Source organism: Aptenodytes forsteri, unplaced genomic scaffold (genome assembly GCF_000699145.1).
Source record: "Aptenodytes forsteri isolate BGI_AS27 unplaced genomic scaffold, ASM69914v1 Scaffold15, whole genome shotgun sequence".
Taxonomy (NCBI): domain Eukaryota; kingdom Metazoa; phylum Chordata; class Aves; order Sphenisciformes; family Spheniscidae; genus Aptenodytes; species Aptenodytes forsteri.
This window is the reverse complement of record NW_008795129.1, coordinates 27,222,028-27,242,018: the sequence shown is the minus strand read 5'-3', so window position 1 is coordinate 27,242,018 and position 19,991 is coordinate 27,222,028. Positions and strand designations below refer to the sequence as shown.

Here is a 19,991-nt window from a genome sequence, read left to right as displayed (position 1 = left end):
TCACTCGGACCAGGGAAGTGTCAGGCTGGTTCCTCTTACCCAACCTGATCAGCACAGGGCTCTATTCTGCCTATTAAAAACCCGGGACGCAAAGAATGGGACGACAAAACCCCAAGTATTTTATCTACAGCTGATGAACAAATTTGCATCATGCTGAGAAGTCCGATGACTGGCCCTCCCTTTTCCCCTCGCCCCTCCAGCGTAAGCCCCTTGCTGGCTCCCGCACCGTCTGTGAGAGGAGGGATCCGGCAGCAGCCTTCTCACTGCATTTTAATTCCCTAAATGTTCACCTGAAGTACAAGTTGTGAATTCGGACAGCTGGGATTCCTGCTCCTGACTGCAGGCCATCAGCACATCTGGATACCTGGCAGCTACTGGGTTATGAATTCCTGCTCACAAGCCAACGCTTGCTCGTCTTCCCAGGTCCCACCCGTGGAGACAGGGGATTGTCCCCCAACCTGAACACCCGCCTCCAGAGAGCTGCCGCCAGAGCCGCTCGAACAGCCAGGAGACGGAAACCCTTAGAGAGAGAAAAAAACTCAACCCACCTAACACTAGGGTTTATTTGGTGATGCAGGAATAATCGTGGGCATAGGAAAATATTGCTCACCTCCCTTCTGTAATTCTAGGACAGAGCAGTTCCATGGGAAAGTCCTTGCACGCCTGCCAAGGGAGCCTGGAAGGTTACTTCATTTCTAGATACAGCCTTTGGGCAGGGTACAAAACGATGACCTTTGGTTAAAAGCTTGACAGAAACAATTTCACTGACTTTTGAGCCTAAAAATAGTGTTACAGCACATAACACACGAAGCATCAGATTAGTCTGAAGGATGGCCATCTCACAGGAGAAATCACAGACCGCACAGAACAGTGCCCTGCGTAGCTTGTGTTCATGAACGCCCCTGTTCTTCAACCAGGGTGAGTCTGGGTCAGGGCTGGAGCATGCCCGCTCCCAGCTGTGACTCTGCTCCTCCCCCGACAATGTCTTCTCTCAACCCCCTCCTGATTTCCTTTCCCCAGGAAATTAAAAGTACAATTTAAGTGCCTGAACTCTTAGGAAGCACATTTTATTTCATCAGGTTGTAAAATGTGTTTCAGTTGTCCTTCAGCCACATGCAGCACCCCTCACCACCCACTCACCGAGCGCGAACACAGTCTGTGCACCCCCGACCCCCCCCAGCACAGCAGGTCAGTGTCCAAAGGAGCAAAGCCACCAGCGCAGGGGCAGAAGCTGATCCCCGGATGCTGATTCCAGGTCCTGCTTTTCAGAAACCGCTGTGCATCAACGCTGAAATCCCCCAGCCCTCAGCAGAGCCCCCAGGGCTGTATTTATACACACACCCACGTTTCTTACTTGACCTTACCAACGTGTTTTTTCTGGAGCCACTCGGCACTTCCATGAAGAAGTCTGATTCCCAGTCTGTGTGTGTTTGTGCTCAGTGTAAAATGACAATGGAATTCAGAGTTTAATCTTAAATCCCGTTCCTGCAATTTCCAAACCCATCGCCGAGAGGAAGCAGAAGACCTTTCAGAGGGTGGTTCACCTTCTCCCAATACTTTTTCATCACGTAACCAGTGATTACAGTTATCACAGATGCCTACTTTCTGCTCATTAAAGAACAATTACGCTGACAATTTAAGAACACGTGCACAGGTCTTGTGAAGTGAGGATTATCTACAAAACACTTTCTTGGGTTTACAGAAACTGTCTTCGATATGCAATGTTCACTTAAGCCCTAGTTAACTGGGCATTAAGGATTCATCATACCAAAATAAGTGACTGTTTGAAACAAGTTTCAAAAACCTTACCTCTAATTTCTAGTACAGACACCTTCTGCTCTTCCAGTTACTTCCTCAAAAACAACTGAGGCCTGAAGTTACCTCACTATTAGGAAATATTTGCGCAACAGTGGATCTGTACTTTGTACATAGCTTACAACCTATCAGAATGCGTGTGTAGGGGTTTTTCACACATTAAAGCCAAGCACTGTATCTCTAACGTAATAACCCTACCACCCCTGTCACACTTTACCTACGAGATGTTCTATCTCCTGGAAGTTAACCGTTCGGGGTATTCTAAGTGCGAGTAGTGCAACGCTCTTGAACTGGTCCCAGAAGTCAAGGGTGATTTTGGGCAAATATCTGAAAGAACAATAATTTTATCAAATTGACAAGAAAATATCTTTTCAGATAGAATGAAATGATAAAAATTTCATGAATCATCAAAAACTATTTAATTGAAAGTGGTACAAGCAAATAATGTTTTATATAATAGAAGATATCATCATATCCTTTTTCTTTTTACTCATATTCCACTTACATTTGCTGAAAAAATAGATCAAAAATAGACAGCACTAATATATTCACTGAGTATGAACAGACAGCTTTCTGAGTTAGAGGTATGACCATTCAAAAACTAACCATTTAAAATGGAAATACAAACAATCTCCAGGTTGGCTCATTTGGCCAATTATCTCACAAATGGAAGAAAAAGTTGTCAAAATACACAGAGCAAGTCCAGGTAAACATTTAAAATTTATTAAACTTTTTGGTCAAAATAATTGAACAAGTATGTACAATCCCATTGTATTAGCTCTATTACGTATTTTAGGAACAAGGTCAAATCTAATGCTTTAGTGACCCAGAAGTTCCACATTTCAAGATTTTCAAATAGTGTCACAACCAATATACAGTATAAGATTTTTTTAATTTAAACTTTATTTGTAGAACCTCAAAGTTAGTTGTACTTACTAGCTTACTGTGAACAAGAGTGGCACTCTATGGACATTAATCAGGAGGGTAAGAACGGAGACATTTTGCTCTTGCATACGCAGATCTGATTCAGTAATCATAATACACCTTCATTTTAAGAAAAATGGAGTGTAAACCACACTTCTGTATTTCCTCTGGGAAGCTCAAGGAATCTCATTTTTCAGAAAGAATTTCCAACTTGCAGGCACATTTCATAGAATATAGTGTCTAGCTACTTGATGATACTAAAATGTGCTGCAACAGCTTCAGGTACAGCTTCTCACCCAGGCTAGCCTAGGGTGAAGAGAAGGTTGATGCATTTTATGGGGGGGGGGGGGGGGGAAGTACCTAAGGCTTAAAAAAAAAAAAAAGGTTAGCAAGAACAGAGTTACAACAAACGCAGTTAACACCAGCTCGTAGCCTCAGTGTTTTCCCGACATCTTGGTGTTAAAGTCGGAATGTGCTAAAATGTATTAAGCTGCGCTGCTGCTTGGCATAATCAAGATAGTTTTTTTTTTTTGCTGGCTTGAACTGCAACGTGAAATAAAATATATTATGCCAAATATTTAAAATAAACTATATCTTCATGACAGATACTAAAAAGGTTAAAAAACATAATGCACATAAGGTATGTCTCTATCTAACATTGAGAGGCATCAGATAAACTGGATTTTTATCTTCAAAGAAGAAAATTTGTTAAATGTGTTGTTTTCCCTTCTGTGGAAGGTGGTCACTTTCTATTAAGGCTGTGGATGTCTTTAAACTGACCTTTTCAATCTCCTACTCGGTACACAGATAGCATTTTACAAGAAAACCAGTGCAACTTAAACTAAATGACAATTTCATGGAAACTCTAAATTTAGAATTTGAAATACTACACAAAAAAGTTTGTATTAGTCTGCCAGAAATCAATGTTTTGGGGCAAACATTGTCAAATCTGCCCATCAGAATTATTTTGCACAATCTCAGTACATGCAATTAAAAAAAAAAATAAAAAGACTGAATACATACCTTCAGATTTAAAAACACTTTTTATAGTTTGTTATTTTATTAAGTGGTTTACACCAGAAGGTGTGGTTATAGATACAGTTGGTGAGTAAATATTCATGGAAACCTGTCTACGAACCCAACTCAAGACCTACCTAAGTGCTCAAAGGTAAAAACACTTAAGCCTAGATACAGGCCAGAGGAGGAATGTTTACAGGCATTAAGCACAATATATGTTTTGAAAGGCCCAAATATTACAGCAGAGAAAGAGCGCGAGAGATAGAAATTACATTTTTATGACAATTTTTTCTTCTTGGGTGTTAAATTTTTGGTCTATAAACTGGAAAGGAAGGCTCAGACTTAAATAAATACATTTGTTTTGAGTATTGGCCTTATTGAGCACTGTCCATCAATTCTGCCTCTAGAGGGTTTCTCCCAGAAAACTGCGACTGACACTCCCTACCCCCACCGAAGGCAGAACTATACCATGAACTCAAAAACCAGGCCAGATCCTCTCCTTTATCTAAAGGGAAGTAAGTGCATCAATGTTCTTCACTGGTAGGACAACAAGGCCTTCTCTTTTACAGATAAACAACTGAGCTTAACTATGCAAGACGACGACTCTGTCCTCAAGTAAGTCATCTTTAGTTAATTTTGTCCTGGAATATATACAAATTATTGGTGGCAGCTACAGCAATGATGTTCTCCATGGGATGCCATGCCGTATGAAGAATCTTCTTGTTGAAGTCCAGACTGTCAACGCTTATTTCATCCTTCTTTCTTTTACCACCTGTACACACTTTACGCGGCTTTAAGATGGCACGAGGTTTGCTGCTCTCCCTGGATGCTTCTAGAGTGATATCCCGTCGCGTGTTTCGGTCAAACATTCTAAAGAAATTGTTGTAAGATCCAGTCATGATAGCACTGTTTAAAAGCAGAAGAAAGGCAAATCTTACCAGGTTTCCAGAAGTAGTATTCAACCCCCATCTTCTCTTTCTTACGCACAAAGTGACTGTCAGACCAAGTTCATGACCAGCATGTGGCATTACGCTCCTTTCCTCTCTGATGTATAACTTTGCTCAATCCCGTTTTTGGACTTCAGCACTGCTTCCATTCCACCACTTTCTCTTTCAGGTCTTCCCCTGGTCCCCCCCCTCCTACCACCAGCACTCAGCAGCAGTCTTAGGCTTTATTCATCTTAACATGAGCAAAGCGGGTTCTCCTGTTGCTACTCTATGCCTTTATCCCATGGCAACAAAGTTACAGTGGAAGCAAAGCCAACGTAAACTGCTTAATTTCAGCAGACTATCACAAATGAAAGTGCCTTCCTTGGCACTGTGCACATGTTGACAATGAGCACGCCAATGGATTAATTATGAAAAATTGTCTTGAATCAGTAAAAGAAACCCCTTATGTGAATGTGCGATACAGCCCTGCAGAAACAATTCCGTTTCTGTACAGTATCAAATCTGCTTTTGAATGAGGCAGAAAAAAAATTTGCATCTGAAAATGTTTTCATATATCTAACTTCCAATGAACAGCTTGTTTGTAGCTCTCAAAAAAAAAAAAGCTTGAAATTGAGGCCGAGCTGTTCATTATTTTCTTTATTTAACACTTATCTCTACCACTTGAAACTGGAAAAGCCATTTCCCACATGGCAGAAGTCCCACAGATTATCAAAATCGCAACCACCTCACCCTTATCTTATTTGCCGATACACATTGTCTTCATGGCATTAAAAATTAATGACTAGGAGCAGAATGAGATACTATTACCACAACATATACCACTCAGATTGTACTAGGGAATGCACTGAGTGAAATATTTTTTTCTTTTTCAAAGGGATGTGAGCATCACAACTTCTATGAGAAATTATGTTCTTATGTTAAAATGAGATGACCTTGCTTTTTTTTTTTTTAACCCTGCAAAAAAGATTGACTGGAGTTGCTTAAAAAAAACCATAGAAATAAGGGTCAGTTTCCTTGCATTTTTGCTTAGTGAAACACATACACCACTTATTTTATGCATTTTACGTTAGATATTGTAAATACTGCTAGCAATTTTTTTTGGTAAACTGACTGATACAGTATATTTCTCCCCTCAGTAACTCAAAGCCACTTGCAACCTCGGCCACTTGCAAGCTGGTATTTACAGTAACCAGTTTTCCTTAATATTGTTTACTTAAGAAATTAGTAGGTAAGTGGCATGTAGCAGTACATGCAATCTCAACTATCACTGCAATAGCAACATAGGTAGGTTTCACTTTCTTTGCTGACTCCTGTGTACAGCTGATGAGATTTGACTTTGATCACTGCCCCCATCTAAACTATGTGGTGGATCTTTTGTTCTTCAATATTTGATAAGATTTAGGCCAAAGCTTGTTTTGCAGGCTGATCCTGTTACCGTCAAATCAAAACTGATATCTTTTCATCGAACAGCTTGCAAGCATTTGGTAGCAGACAAGTCACTGTTTTAGGTATTTCAGATATACTCATGAAACTCCTACCAAAAAAAAAAAAGAAGAATCCCTGAGGCAAGCCAACACAAAGCATCCAGATATAAGATCCAGATCTGCCACAATCTTATCCATGGGTTCTGAAAGCATTTTAACAGGTAGCTAATATTACCATAGCTAGTGACAGGAAACATATACCATGTGTGCCAGTATAGTGGCTTTGCTATCTGATTATAATGCTTCCACAACTTGCAGGCAAGACACGTATTTCCACTGTTTGCAACAAATACGAGTAATTATCTAACGCAGTTTTATCTTCTTTAGCCTACAGAAAACATGGAAAGAAGATTCAATTTGCAAGACACTGAATACATGTTCTTGTATACACTTCAAGAATGAAACTGAGTCACATTTCCATGGCTTGGAATGGCCAGTCTTGACTGTATAAAACTTCAACAATAATTAATATTAGAAGTAAACTGACACACAAAAGTCTACTACACTTCTGCAACTGGAGGGTGGAGGACTGAAGAATGAAGTCTTTGTGCAAAAAAAAACCCCAGTTGACTTGAATGTAACTAATTACATCCTTAAAGTTAAGTACTGCTTATGGGTTTCAAGACTGGAAACCAAATTCCTAATGCTGAGGGAAAAACAAAAAAACAAAACAAAACAAAACCCCCAACTTACCTATCGGAACCATTCCAGCAGCATTCAAATTTGTCGAAGATCAGTCATTTTAACAAAACAAAACAAACCCCCCAACTTACCTATCGGAACCATTCCAGCAGCATTCAAATTTGTCGAAGATGCAGTCATTTTCGTAAAGGGAACAAAGCTTGCTTCGGAGATACTCATGAACCTTTTGGAACATTTAAATTGGTATTAGACAAAGAAAAAGAAGACAAGGGAAAGGAAGGGATATTTAAGAAAACTTGAACACCATACTTGATATGTCTCTACAGGCCTGTTTTCCATATTGAGATCCCACACTTTAACAGAAAGGTAGTCTCTTGTCATCATGTATCGACCACTGTGACTGAATTTTACATCAGATATCGATGATATTATTTCTGAAAAAAATGATCTGCTGCTAGGATCTTCAGGTTCTTCAAAAACTGTAGGTAGAAGACACAATTACAAATGAAAGCAACACCAAGTTTTACAGCTTCAAACATTTTTTGGTACTTGGAAAACTTTAAATCAATGTACTAGTTTCTTTTTAAAGAAAGTTGCTGTTAAATACTTTTTAAAAATAATCTCTTTTTATACAATGCTATGCTCTTAGTCATCAGATTGCTAGATGCCCATCTCCAACATTCTCAACCGGAGCACAGCATCAGCAAACTACAATTCACAGGTCTTAGAGATGAATCAGAGAAAAAAGTTAAAAAACAGCACATGGGTACAGTAAACATTACAGCTGATCTACAAATCATGTCAAACAAAAGCAGATGAAGACACCAGCATTGCAAACGCAGTATCTTAATGCATGACCCATGCATTTTCAGACTACTGCACAACATACTTTTCTTTAGATCTGAACAAAAGTCGTACAACACAACCTACTGAAAGGAAATACTAGTATCTACACTTGAAATGCAATTTGTATGGTTTTAGAAAGCAAATAAAGAAATACATTATTTAAATTGAAGAGTCAATCTTTGAAGTCAACATTTCATGACACAAACTACCCAGAACTATTTATTTCATTTTTGAATAGACCCCTTTTAACAGGATGTTATTCAGTGACAAGCAGTTAAAAAATAAAGTGCTTATAAGTAATTTAACACAACACTAAGTCAAGTAGATGAAATGGCCTAGCATTCTACACTTCCATTGCACAAATATTTTCTTCCAACAAGAAAACCTTATCTGCACTATAGAAAGCTTACCTGCAAGTATCAGTACGGTAGGTCACCCCACAGGACTAGTAATACTAATAAACCACAACTATTACAGTAGCGAACAAGAAACAAGAGGCTGTGTGCAAGGCATAGGCAGTTATCCTTATGACTTCAATAGAAAAGCTTTCCTCACCTACGTAAGTTTACGTGGCTCAGCAGACTAAAGAGCATTCACCTTTCACCCCTCAAAACTCACTACAAACGCAGCACATATTCTTAAGAATTAATTCTATCCTAGGAGCTGCAAATGGTCACAAAGTAAATGGATTCTGGCAGCATCAGCCCAGTTTCTAATGCACAAAGGTGAATAAACTGCCCTGAACTGGCATTTGATAAGCAGATACCTTTGAGAAGCACCAAGACTGAGTCTGGACAGAAGACAGGTCTCACTGGTGCCAAAAGCACTTGTTCCCATCAGTTTATGATGCATAAATGGGTAAACAGGAGCAGAGTCAGATCGTCAATTGTCTCATGCTACACTTCTGCTTGTTGATGGCCTAGAACAAGACAATTAAAATGTTCCATTCTACAAAACTACCACCCCTTACCTTGTATGCTCTTTACCAATAAGCAGAACTTGGTATGTTTATTTATAAGCAGAACACCTATACACTCTATCTTGCATGAAAACAAAGCAAGAAACCCATAAACCAAAGACGCATCCTAACTTACATTTTGAATGCCTATCACAAAGGGCTGAAGAACGCATGTCACAGAGTCGAATAGTTCCTTTGCTACTACTGTAGACAAACACGTTACAGTGATGAGGGTGGAACTCTGCAGCAGTAATCACTTCTGTCAGCTCCTCCATGTTAGCAGGCTTAATATCTACAATATCTGGGAAGGTTTTTGTAAAGACATGTAACATTTCACATTCAAATCGCTTCTAGCAGATAATTATTAAAAAAAAAATGTTAAAGATACAATGTAGAAAACCAGGGCAAGATGTTGATTTCCACCGTGTGCAATCTACACAAAGTAAAGTGACCTGAGTAGATTTAAAAATAAATAAATAAATCTAGATTTTACAAATCAACTTTAACAGATGCTGGAGATAATTTCAGACTCCTCTCAAGCCTCCTTCTTAATGCTTCCTATTGAACACTCAATATACTTCATCTATTTACCTAAAGCTTTAGAAAACTTGCATATGACCTATTTAATATTTAGTATTTCTGCAACTTTTATTTTACTGCAAATTTGTCAATGTAGGACATACTATTAGTTTTGGATACACAGCTTGCAAAAAGATTTGAAAATTATTTCTGCAGTTAATGATATCATTTGACATGGAAAAAAATTAAAATTTGTTTTAAGAGGAGTGTCACTTAGTTAAGAGAATTTAAACTTTGGAAAGAAATATCTACAGTAACAAAGGATCTACTTTTCAAGTCTTTCAACTCTTATTTAAATTGACTGAACTCCACAAATAAAGGATGCTCCCAAAATTCCTCAATTTCTCTTTAGAAATCAAACTATCTATGATACTTCTACTGGCAGTTTTCCACTGAAAGAATGCTTGCACTCAAGAATAAATGAGAGCATCCTAAGGCCTGCTTTCACTGTATTAAACCTCCAGATTTTAAAATCCTGCATTCTAATTCCCAGATTCAAACACCTACTCTAATTAGTAAAATTAAAGTGATTCTCTTAAATATACAAAACTTAGATGTGTCCCAGTGTTCACAGAGAACAAAAAAAAGGATACTAAAACTTCTATCTGTGATTTCTAAATGCCATAGGTTAATTCTTAGGTCATCTGCAGAAAGGTATGTTTCATGATCACTATTTACTGAAATAGAGTTTATGTGGTAAGTATGTGCATTTGCAAATATCCTTCTGGGACTTGCTTCTACCATTAGGTCCATGGGTTTCAATATCGGCACCTGAAACATGAAGAACAACAGTCAATTTTGGCATAAAACTGATTTCTGATTCAGAAGATATTAATTAGTTGCACACCACAGATTTCCGTTTTGATTTAGTGACTAAACACTTTTCAAATCCACTGAGCAAGAAAAGTAGTAAAATAGCCTATGAATGCTGACTTTGCATGCTACCAACACAAAACCTCAGCCACTGACTTCTGCAGAAGTTACCTATCAAACACAGCAGCTTTGTACCTCTTCCAACAGGAAAATGGTGTATGTTTATAATATTAGAAAATTATGTTAATTTGAAACAAGCGCTTAAAAATGCCCCCCATATCTTAGAGGGGTACTTGTGAAATTGGTAAGAACAGTTTGCAAAGAAAAATCCCCAATTTGTTCACTGAACAGTCAGTACGATTTTAGGAACACACGGATGCCCTATTTCCACAACTAGCTGATCTAAAGGGTGACATGGTTTGTCAGGGTCAAGTGGATTAAGCTTCCCTCTAGCTCCTTCTCACTGATGAGCAAGTGAAAAGTTTAAGGTTGCCCAAGGATGTCCTATGCTGTTCCAGTACATACAATTCAACAGAACACTAACTTACATCATCCAACCAAGAAAAAAGTTATGACAGTGTCCAAGATAATCTGTCTTCCTGGAACAAGAAACAAATAATCCAAGAGCTCTGCAATTGCTTTCACCATGTTTGTAACTCACAGTCCGTTTATATCAAACTGTAATGATTAAAATTAATCCATTACTTTTTATTAGGCCATTTTCCTATCTCACCACATGAGTGTTCCTAGCCTGGTGGTGAAATTGAAAATGCATTAAATGTGAATTATCAGGAATGGTACTTAGAAATGCCATGGTCTCTATGCAAAGGATGCAGCTCTGAAGTGCTGCATCTCCTCCATGTCTACTTCTTTATAAACAAATGGGGATTATATTTCTGTAACAAAATATGCAAACAAAGCCCATAAAAGCCCAAGGTACATATACTCTAGATCTCCAAAACCTGATCATTTTAATATATGGAGGTAACTCTAGGCAAGGTTTTTCCCCCTTCTGCCAATTGTTGCTCAGACTTGGTTCATTCCATCATCTCTCCTTCTAAGATGTAGTGCCTGGCAAGGTCTGCAGCTCAGCCCAACCTTCCTTCCACAAACAAGCAGCAAATTTAGAAGACAAACTTTTAAGAGACAGGTTCTTGCTTTTTGTTGCTTCCCCCCATTCAGCTTGATCATTCCTAAATATATTACAGTGTTTAAAGTAGATGCTAATGTACTCCTTCAGTGATATAGCCAGCACCATGTAAAACCATTAGGCCATATTCTGGACTCTCCATGTTCCCAGATGGGTAGTCTACTCCTACATAAGGGCAAGGCTGTAGAACCCAAAATTTCAGCTGTACCTACTTCCAGCCACTGGGCTAAGGCACTGTATCATAATTTATTTCCTTGTTTTTAGATATTTTCATTAGAATACTCAATCAGATCTTGGCTCCCACACGCTGACTAGAAAGACACTTTACAGAGGAAGCGGATATCCTTTCCCAACATGATTATGCATTAGCTTCACGTATACCTAAAGCTTCAAGTTCAATATTCAATTTAAGCAAAAGCAAGGCAAAAACCCCCAACAAAACCCCACAACTGTATAGTCCCTACAAGTGTCAGGAGTGGCATTGGCTTTGAAAGTAGCGAGAGCCTCAGTTCAACTCCTATTTATGGTAACAACAACAACATAAAAGACCAACAAAAACCACCCCAACTCCACATGATTTCATTTCCTGAGCTCCTGCTTTAAAAGACCCCAAGTTTGGAGCACTAGCCCTACCACTACCTCACTATGCAAGTGGAAAAATGTTAAGACTATTCAAGTATACATTAGGTTTTCCAAATGCTCAGAACTTGCCTCTAACAAAAACACCTGTTACCTAACCACAGAATACCCAGCACCCTGATTAAATTTTTGAGTCTTGTTCTTAGAAAAAAGACCGAACAAGTTCAATATGAGCAATATTGAGGGGGGGAAAAATTATCACTACAATCAAAGCCAAATTCTTCCCAAATGCATGATGGCACCTGCTTTAAGCCAAACAGAAGGACCCTATCTGCCCATTTCACAGAGCAGCACGCCGGGAAGATATAAAGGTTAACCTGGGTATCTACTACTCCTTACTAGTGACTGGCACAGACACTACAGCACTATCCTCTGCTGACTAGTTGTGGCCAGGAAGAGAAGTCAGTATGTTACAGGCCTCTGAAATAAATGTATTCCCTGCACTTTTCTTCATGTTGCACTAAGACATTAGACTATTTTAAGAACACAGCAGGACGAGTCCATGCTTTCTATGAGCTGAGTACAGAGTAGTGCAGCCCCAGACAGAGATACTCCAAAATGCTGTTTTTTCAGGCTTGAATAACAACATTTTGTTATATTTTATTCTTGTCAATAAACCAATATATCTTTTTCTACAATTTTAAGATACTGAGGTGGATGAAAGCTGTCTCTAACAAAATATTTTAATTTTAAAAAACAGTTTAAATTTAAAATCCATTTTAAATATGCTAAGATGTTCCAAGGGAAAAAACACAAACAAACTATTGGGAAGCTAATAATATAATATTGTAATCGTGAAATTTTGCCTGAAGTTTTCCAGAGGAACCTTATTTAATAGTTACATATGTATAAAGAAGTGTCTCCATTTTTTATGAAAGTTTTCAGTGACCCTGACCACAGCATCATTTTTAATCTACACATTTCAGTTGACAACTCTGGTGATACAAAGGTAGAGAAGTACATGCAAAAACATATTTAAAGTCAAAGAGCAGAAACATACCCGTAGTGCTGTGATTCTGAAAGGATCCCTAAGTCTTCCGTCTTCATCTTTTAAATTATAACCTTCGGCTCTTTTATCCCTTTCACTTATTTTCCATAATTTAATAGTTTTATCTAAAACCAACAAAAATTCACATGCTTGAGAATGAATTAGATTCAAAATAAAACCACTAAATAATGGAGTCAGCAGAGTGGATATTATTCATCTCTCTAGGTTTCCACTGCTTGCAACAGAAAGCACCCTGCTGGAGTCCTTTAAACAACAATGTAATATGGAGCACAGCCCTCCCTACATATACTTGAAGTACTTTGCCTTCAGCTATATTGTTTAGCAGAATTGACACATGAAAAACAAACAAAAAATATACCAGACACATGCACTTGCAGGATGCGGATGGGAAATGCATGAAAATATCAGTAAATGGAGAGGAAAAAAAGATGGATTCCATTTTAAGTCCAATGTAATGTTCAGTTTGAATAAAATACAAGTTTCTGCCTGAACAGTAAGGCCCCATGCCTAGCACTCACCAAAATGACCCTTCACAAGGGAAGTTTCACACACCAATTACTGAAATTCACCAATAAGCTCTGTATGACTATCTAAACTATTTTTAAACAGATAAATGCTAGCGAAAAAAACCCAAACCCATGAATTACTTACACTAACTACCTTAAGGAAAATCAAGTTTGTCCCAGGTGTCTGCTAAGAGACAACCAAAGGCAGTAAGTGAGACCAGGACCCATTATTTTAGGGTTCCATGTCCAAAGGCATGTACTCCCCAGGTCTTACTAGGGTAAGTCTTTCCAAGTGCAGAAAGTAAGTATACACAAAGAGTGAGATCCTTTGCTAATTGGAAACAAACCTCTCCTCCCCAAGCTACTGCATATCTTTAAAGCATTTAAGATGACACAGTTTAAAGACTGCTTTAAGTTTAGTAAGACTTACATCAAAGTAAGATTATTTGAATTTCAAAGTCCAGTAGACAGAAGCCATTCCCACTTTTAAAATTTTATATAGCAGGTAGGATAACAGCCCTTACATAAAGTCATTTAAGTACAAGACAAAAAGTGATCCAAACTGTTAGGAACAAGCATATTCCTCTGACAGAAAGAGCAAGTTTTTCCATGCACAGTTCTGCATTTACATTTACAGCTTGCTCTATGACGCATCAAAATGAAACAGACCTAATACTCACACAGACCTAATACCTAATAACCACTACTAAAATACTGGAAGAAATAAAAAAAAAGTGCATAAAACCTGTAATTTCCAACTTGTAATTTTTGCACTGCTTTTATGTATTCTAAGGTACACAGTGAACATGGTATAAATATACTCCTCCTAGAGTGACTGTTGTCTTTTACACAGCTGCTTTTCAAAGCACGTATGATGTTTTGGTATAGGAAAAGCAAAAAGAGCATTATAACCACAGTGTTTCAATTTCAAATGCTTTTATTAAAAATTCATTTGGGATCACAAAAAAAATCAATTTCAAAAGTAGGGTGATCAAGTCAAATTCAGACTTCTACAGTTCAGCATACTGGGAACCTGTTTATACAAAAACTATACAGCAGAGTAACAGGGTATGTAAATTGATAGCATGGTCAGTATATCTGCAGAACGCAGCTCTGTAACTATGCCTATTCTGTTGCTGCTTCATTATTTTTACATTCATAAATCAGTAATTTACAGATTATTACAATCAAAACATATTTTGCACATAATTAGAGAAGACATTAAAATAAACCCAAAACACTCCAGAAAAAAACCCACAGTGGATCACAGGTGAGATAATATTCAAATGACATAAAAAGTTCATTGTGTAAATATAAAGTGTCCTTACCATTTGTAGACAGCAGATAAAAAGTTCATTTTGTAAATATAAAGTGTCCTTACCATTTGTAGACAGCAGGAAATGAGCAGCATTCTGTTGTGGTAACCACCTAATTTTATTAATTTTTTCCTCAATTTCTAGGCTTTTCAAGTAGTCAAACTCAGGTTCATGACTCTGAAAGGTACTGTAAACATTATATTCTCCCCTAGAATGAGGACGGCTTTTATTCTGCAAGGAAACATAATATTTCTTGAAGCTGATGTTACTTGGTTCATTAGAAATTGTACATACAAACTAATGACTATAAATTGTCAATTAGAAAGTAAACTTTTTACAACAGATCTTGATGAATTTTACATTTTTACGATACTGTATCTAGTTTAGCATCAAGATAGTGCACACAGACTTCCTTTTTAAAAATGTATCATTACATATAAATATGTGTGTACTCACAGAACATAACATATCAAAGCACTTTAAAGAGGCATGCTGCCCGCAAAGGAGCATTTGCTTGGAAGAGTTCTAGGCTACGCTACCTCTCCCAAGCGGTTTCAACAGAATTGGAGCAGAAAAGTTAGCTACATCCCAAGTCCTAAACCACCAACTCCGTGTGATTAGTTTCTGCGCTTCACCTAATCTCCATTCCCCTCCTTTTCCAAAACTCATTCCTCTAATCACCACAATATGGTCATAATGCGGGGTGTCCAGACTAGGAAATAAATGTTGAAGGACATAGGACATGGAGTAATTAAATATTTTTTTTATAAAAACATGATTGCACAAAGTCATTCTGCTGAAGGTACAGCAAGATCAAGTATGAGCATTAGCTCTATCTCCTCTCCTACTCATTTTAAAACATGCTGTGTCCAGAAGAGGTATCAAGGCTTATAATTAAGCTTTGACAATCTTTTTTATTATTAAAACTTGAAGGCTGGAATTACCACATTTTAATTTAAGCCATTCTATAGTGCTCATCATGATGTACCAAAGACTATTACAAATACACTAACAACTTTTCCCCTCACACAACTAGAAGACCCCTTTGTATATCGTCATTTGGTAGATGTGGTAGCAAGGAACAGAGATCAAAGTCACAAGCATCCACAGATCTGCACTATCAGATTTGAGGCAACTAGTTATCAGGCTTTTCAGGTAAGTTAATATTAGATAGTGACTCATGTTTGGAGAACAGCCCCACTTGTAGAGCTGCAGTGCCCAGAACCTCTGAAAAAACAAACTCCCCAAAACACAATTGGAAATCACTCACTTGAGAAGCAGCAAATCACTTACTTGCAAAGGCAAGATAGGAAAAGCCTATCCTGCACATTGATTAATGGTATGTTACCGTGGAACAACCAGTAGTGACTCACATCACTGAAGACTGCTAGGCCAACTATAAGGCTGCAAAGGCAACCTTTGTTCTGACACTTCCTTACGTTTCCACGCTTGACTTGGAAACTTTGATAAGGTTATTTCAAGCTAGGTTTTTTTCCCTGCAATCTCTCACAAGTATGGCGTTTTAGTTAATTCCGAGACTCTACATTATTTTACTCCCTTCTTGTCATTTAAATTTTAAGCATTTTGGACTCTCAACTAACACTCTTCAGTATAGTTATCTACATTACTTACCTAGCCACCCGCATTTTGAGCAAGCTGCCTTGCCTGGCACTAGGCAGCGTTCTCACTCTTTACTCACACATTTGGCTGGAATAATCAGCTGCTTGGAACTGCAATAATGTCATATGAGTTCAGGGCATGATGCACAACATTTCAGCCTGCCTTCCCGAATTAAAGTGTATGGGAAATTTTATAACTATCCTAAGTTGTTATTAACCTAGTTAACCTAGTCTAAAATCCACACTGTTTAGAAATATTGGTTGTAAGATTTTATTAAGGTTCCAGTATTATATACTCATTTTAGATTTTTCCCTCCACTCCAGAAATTCTGCAGTTTTGCACATGACAAGAGAAATGACCCTTATGCCAAACTCTTCCCTACAGTTTGCATGTGCTCCCAAGAAGACAGTTGAATATTCCTGTGTGAATAGTCTAACTTCCCACCCCCCCACTATGAGGAAATGATGTGACAGCTGGGTTTTGACTTACAGAACAACTGAGCACTAACAGCTGAAAGCCAACCAATAATAGTTCCACTCTAAAGAAGCACCAAGAAAGTCAGAGATCCTGAGCAGGTGGACACTTTTGACCTTGATCTCTCTGTGCCTTAGTTAAGTCTATACAGCAGACTAAATGATAAATGAGCTATGAGCTGTCTAGGTGTAGTAGTATAATATTTCAGCAGCTTTTTCAGCAATAGTATTTTCATTTCACTACCTCTCAAAATCCTCACAGTAAAATCGATAGGTCACCTTTGGTAAAATGTTTTACAAATAGTATCACAGTGAGGATGAAATGCAAAATATTGGACGGCTGTTCATTAACTGAGCATCATTTGAACCACACAACGAAAGAAGTGAGACAGCTGAAAAAAACCACAGCACCTAAAGATTAGTATACTCCATGCACAAACAAGCTGAATTAAAATTCCACGAGCAATTTTGGTATTTCTGAGCCAGGAGAATGCTCAAATTCTCATCAGCTCTTCAAAGGAAAGGATGAACATGCTCTTCGGTGGTGGGGGAGAGGGTGAGAATTGCCATGTGGAATACTGACTTTTTAAAGAACACAATTTCAGATTTCTCCTAGACATGACAAGGCATGACAACTATTTTTCAGCATTTAGTGCACTTTTCCAATACACCCTATTTCTCTGGATATAAAAAGCTCGGTGACGTATCTGCATCGATGAATGGACAGAACACGTTATAGCATTATCACACAACTGAATACCATTGCAAAGAGCCAGCTGAAAAGCTGTGTAACTGTAGGAGGGGGAGTCTTCCTACCCTCTGAACTGAAAATGCTCAAGTGTTTCTGGAAAAATAGATGTTCCCACTGTTTTTGATTCATAGGATCCTAAAACACATCAGATGCTTAATTCTTCCATTTTTGAACCCTCTTGTCCTGTTGTCCTTGCAGCTTAACATGTATCCTTTTTTATAAACTTTTCTTACCTTATCTTCAAAAGCGTTATGATTTGTCTTAGATCAACCTGACCAAGTGTAAAGTTTATGAGAAAGTCCAAAGGCAATTCTGCAAAATAATACTGAGCATACTAGGTACATATGTAAAGAACTCGTATTTTTTGGACTTTTTTTTTTTTTTTTTGAAGGTGGGGAGGGGAACCACCACCAAACTAACCTACCAAGTTCAGCACAAGGCAGATATTTAGAAATTTGGCTAACTTAGGGTTTTCTGAGAAAACTCTCTCAGATAAACCTCATGGCATGAAGAGATGAAGTGAGACTGCAACACAAGAACAGTGTAGTAACAGCACTTTTGTTTTTCAAGTCACTGACCTCTTGTTCCCTTTGAAATATAACCACTCTGCCACCTTTGTCTCCTGTTGCAAGAAGATCACCAGAGTAATTAAATTCAACTGTTGAAATAATATCAGCTGTAAACAGAACAGAAATAAAATAGCACTGTAATGTGTAAAGCAAATCAAGATGTTTCAAGACTTGAACACAAAACAAAATTACAACTTGTATTAATGCAACAGCACAACTTCTTGATTTACATCATCAGTATCCAGAAATTGTCATGTTTCAAAGCCTAACAAAATTTTTTTTACAATCTAAACCACTTAATTTCTCAGTTTTTTAAGCTTTCAAGGGCCTTCAATCCTGAAAGAGAAGGCATACCATTTTAAGAATCCAAACTGCGTATTCTACCTGTTGACAGTAAATGCTGAAATACGTAACGGAGATACGCCTGCACAGAGCTTCTGAAAGTAAGAATTGTATCAAAAGTGGTTCATCTGCGGTATTGCTTTGGAGCAGCACTGCAGCTTGCACTGATCAAAGTGAGGTTGAGGCATACCCGCCTTTCCCCTGAGCTGAGTATTCACGTAGTTAGTTCAGGAACCTGAACTGGGCATCCCCCCTCTGCCAAAGGGGAGGCGGGGGGGAGAAAGAAAAAATTCTTCCAGTTGAGCTTCCTGAACCAACTCTGTGCAGAAGCATCAGCATGTATATAACAAACAAGAGGCAAGGATGCTTGCAGCTGAAGGAACAGGAGAGCAAAGGAAAAGATTGCAGCACCTCCAGTTTAAACTGTCTTAAGTGCCCTTGGGACTGAACCTTGAAAACAACCAGTATTTATTCACCACTGCACGCCACAATTAATCTTTGGAGGTGGCAATGAAGAAATAACTGCCATTAAACAATCTCTAACCAAGGGGCAGAGAGATAAGGGGCTATAAATGTCTGTCACAGGTTTTAGGCATATGGTAACAAAACCAACAAACCACTCAGCATAAAATTGTAAGTAAACATTTACCCATACTGTTGCTTGCTAGCCATGCAAATATTTCATTGTATTATGCAGGTATAAAAATTGTAAGATTTGAAGTATATGATATCAATTAGTTTCAGAGTTTGCAATTAGACACTAGATGAAAACTACTTTCCTGTATTGATTTTGATGTGCTATCTTTAAGTTTCTTTTAATAATCCCCCACTCTTATGAGGAAGGTGATTAGGAAGTCTAATCAGTTTTCCCAATATATAATTGATATTTCATCTTTTATTAACAGATGCCCTTTTTGCTAGTGTATAAAGAGCATGATTTACCTTCTTTAATTAAAAAAATTATTATTAAAAAACCCTAAATCTTTCTACAGATTTATCCCAGGCTTCAAAATCACATTACTAACCTGCTTCTGGACATGTCTATTTTTATATTCACCTTTCTTTAAAAGGTTATGAAAAGATTCAATTTTGGTAAAGAACAGGATGATGGCTAATCCCAAATCCTCAACAGACCCAAAACATTAGAACAAAACCCACACCCTTGCTGCACATACTCCATACTGAAAACACCAATCTTTCCTCAGTTGACCTACTTTTAAAAAATTAACCACATTGCTAGTTTCTAACTAGTCTCTCTAGCTCATCTCCCTCTCCGTTCACACTGATCCTCACCTGCCATCATGCCACCCAACTACAGCGACCACCACCTCACAAGGTCTCAAGTCATCAATCACAGAGCTCTTTGCACACCTGACCCTTCATTGTTGACCCCCTTCCAAGTAATTAAGCAGCAAACTCTTTTGGCTTTTCACTATGAACACTGTCAGAATAAAAATTAATCCCCCTATTCTCTTTACACCAATTCCGCATTTTGTAGCCAATTTCTGGTATGTGGCCATTTGCCTCCGTAACGGACTATGTAGAAAGTATTGAAAACACCCCCCCCCCCCAACAATCACCCCCCCCT

The 19,991-nt window shown here is 38.1% G+C and overlaps 1 protein-coding gene across 1 annotated transcript; it reads right to left on the bottom strand.

Moving 5' to 3' along the window:
* Positions 1–1,813: 1,813 nt before the first annotated feature.
* On the bottom strand, positions 1,814–18,115 carry PPP2R2D (protein phosphatase 2 regulatory subunit Bdelta). Its single transcript, XM_009277968.2, has 9 exons — positions 18,071–18,115; positions 14,714–14,879; positions 12,818–12,930; positions 9,809–9,986; positions 8,773–8,937; positions 7,142–7,311; positions 6,964–7,055; positions 2,752–4,662; positions 1,814–2,142 (listed from the first exon to the last, which is right to left on the bottom strand). Exons 4-8 carry the CDS (start codon positions 9,966–9,968, stop codon positions 4,383–4,385), a joined length of 867 nt encoding a protein of 288 aa, XP_009276243.1. The 5' UTR covers positions 9,969–9,986; positions 12,818–12,930; positions 14,714–14,879; positions 18,071–18,115; the 3' UTR covers positions 1,814–2,142; positions 2,752–4,382.
* Between the last annotated feature and the right edge of the window lie 1,876 nt (positions 18,116–19,991).

Excerpts from the sequence above, each read along its gene's own strand:
- PPP2R2D (XM_009277968.2), bottom strand. The coding sequence starts at position 9,968 with ATGGACCTAATGGTAGAAGCAAGTCCCAGAAGGATATTTGCAAATGCA. Across the intron at positions 7,312-8,772 it reads TTGTGATAGGCATTCAAAAT|TTTTTGAAGAACCTGAAGAT; the intron begins GTAAGTTAGGAT and ends TTCTACCTACAG. Across the intron at positions 7,056-7,141 it reads GGCCTGTAGAGACATATCAA|GTTCATGAGTATCTCCGAAG; the intron begins GTATGGTGTTCA and ends ATGTTCCAAAAG.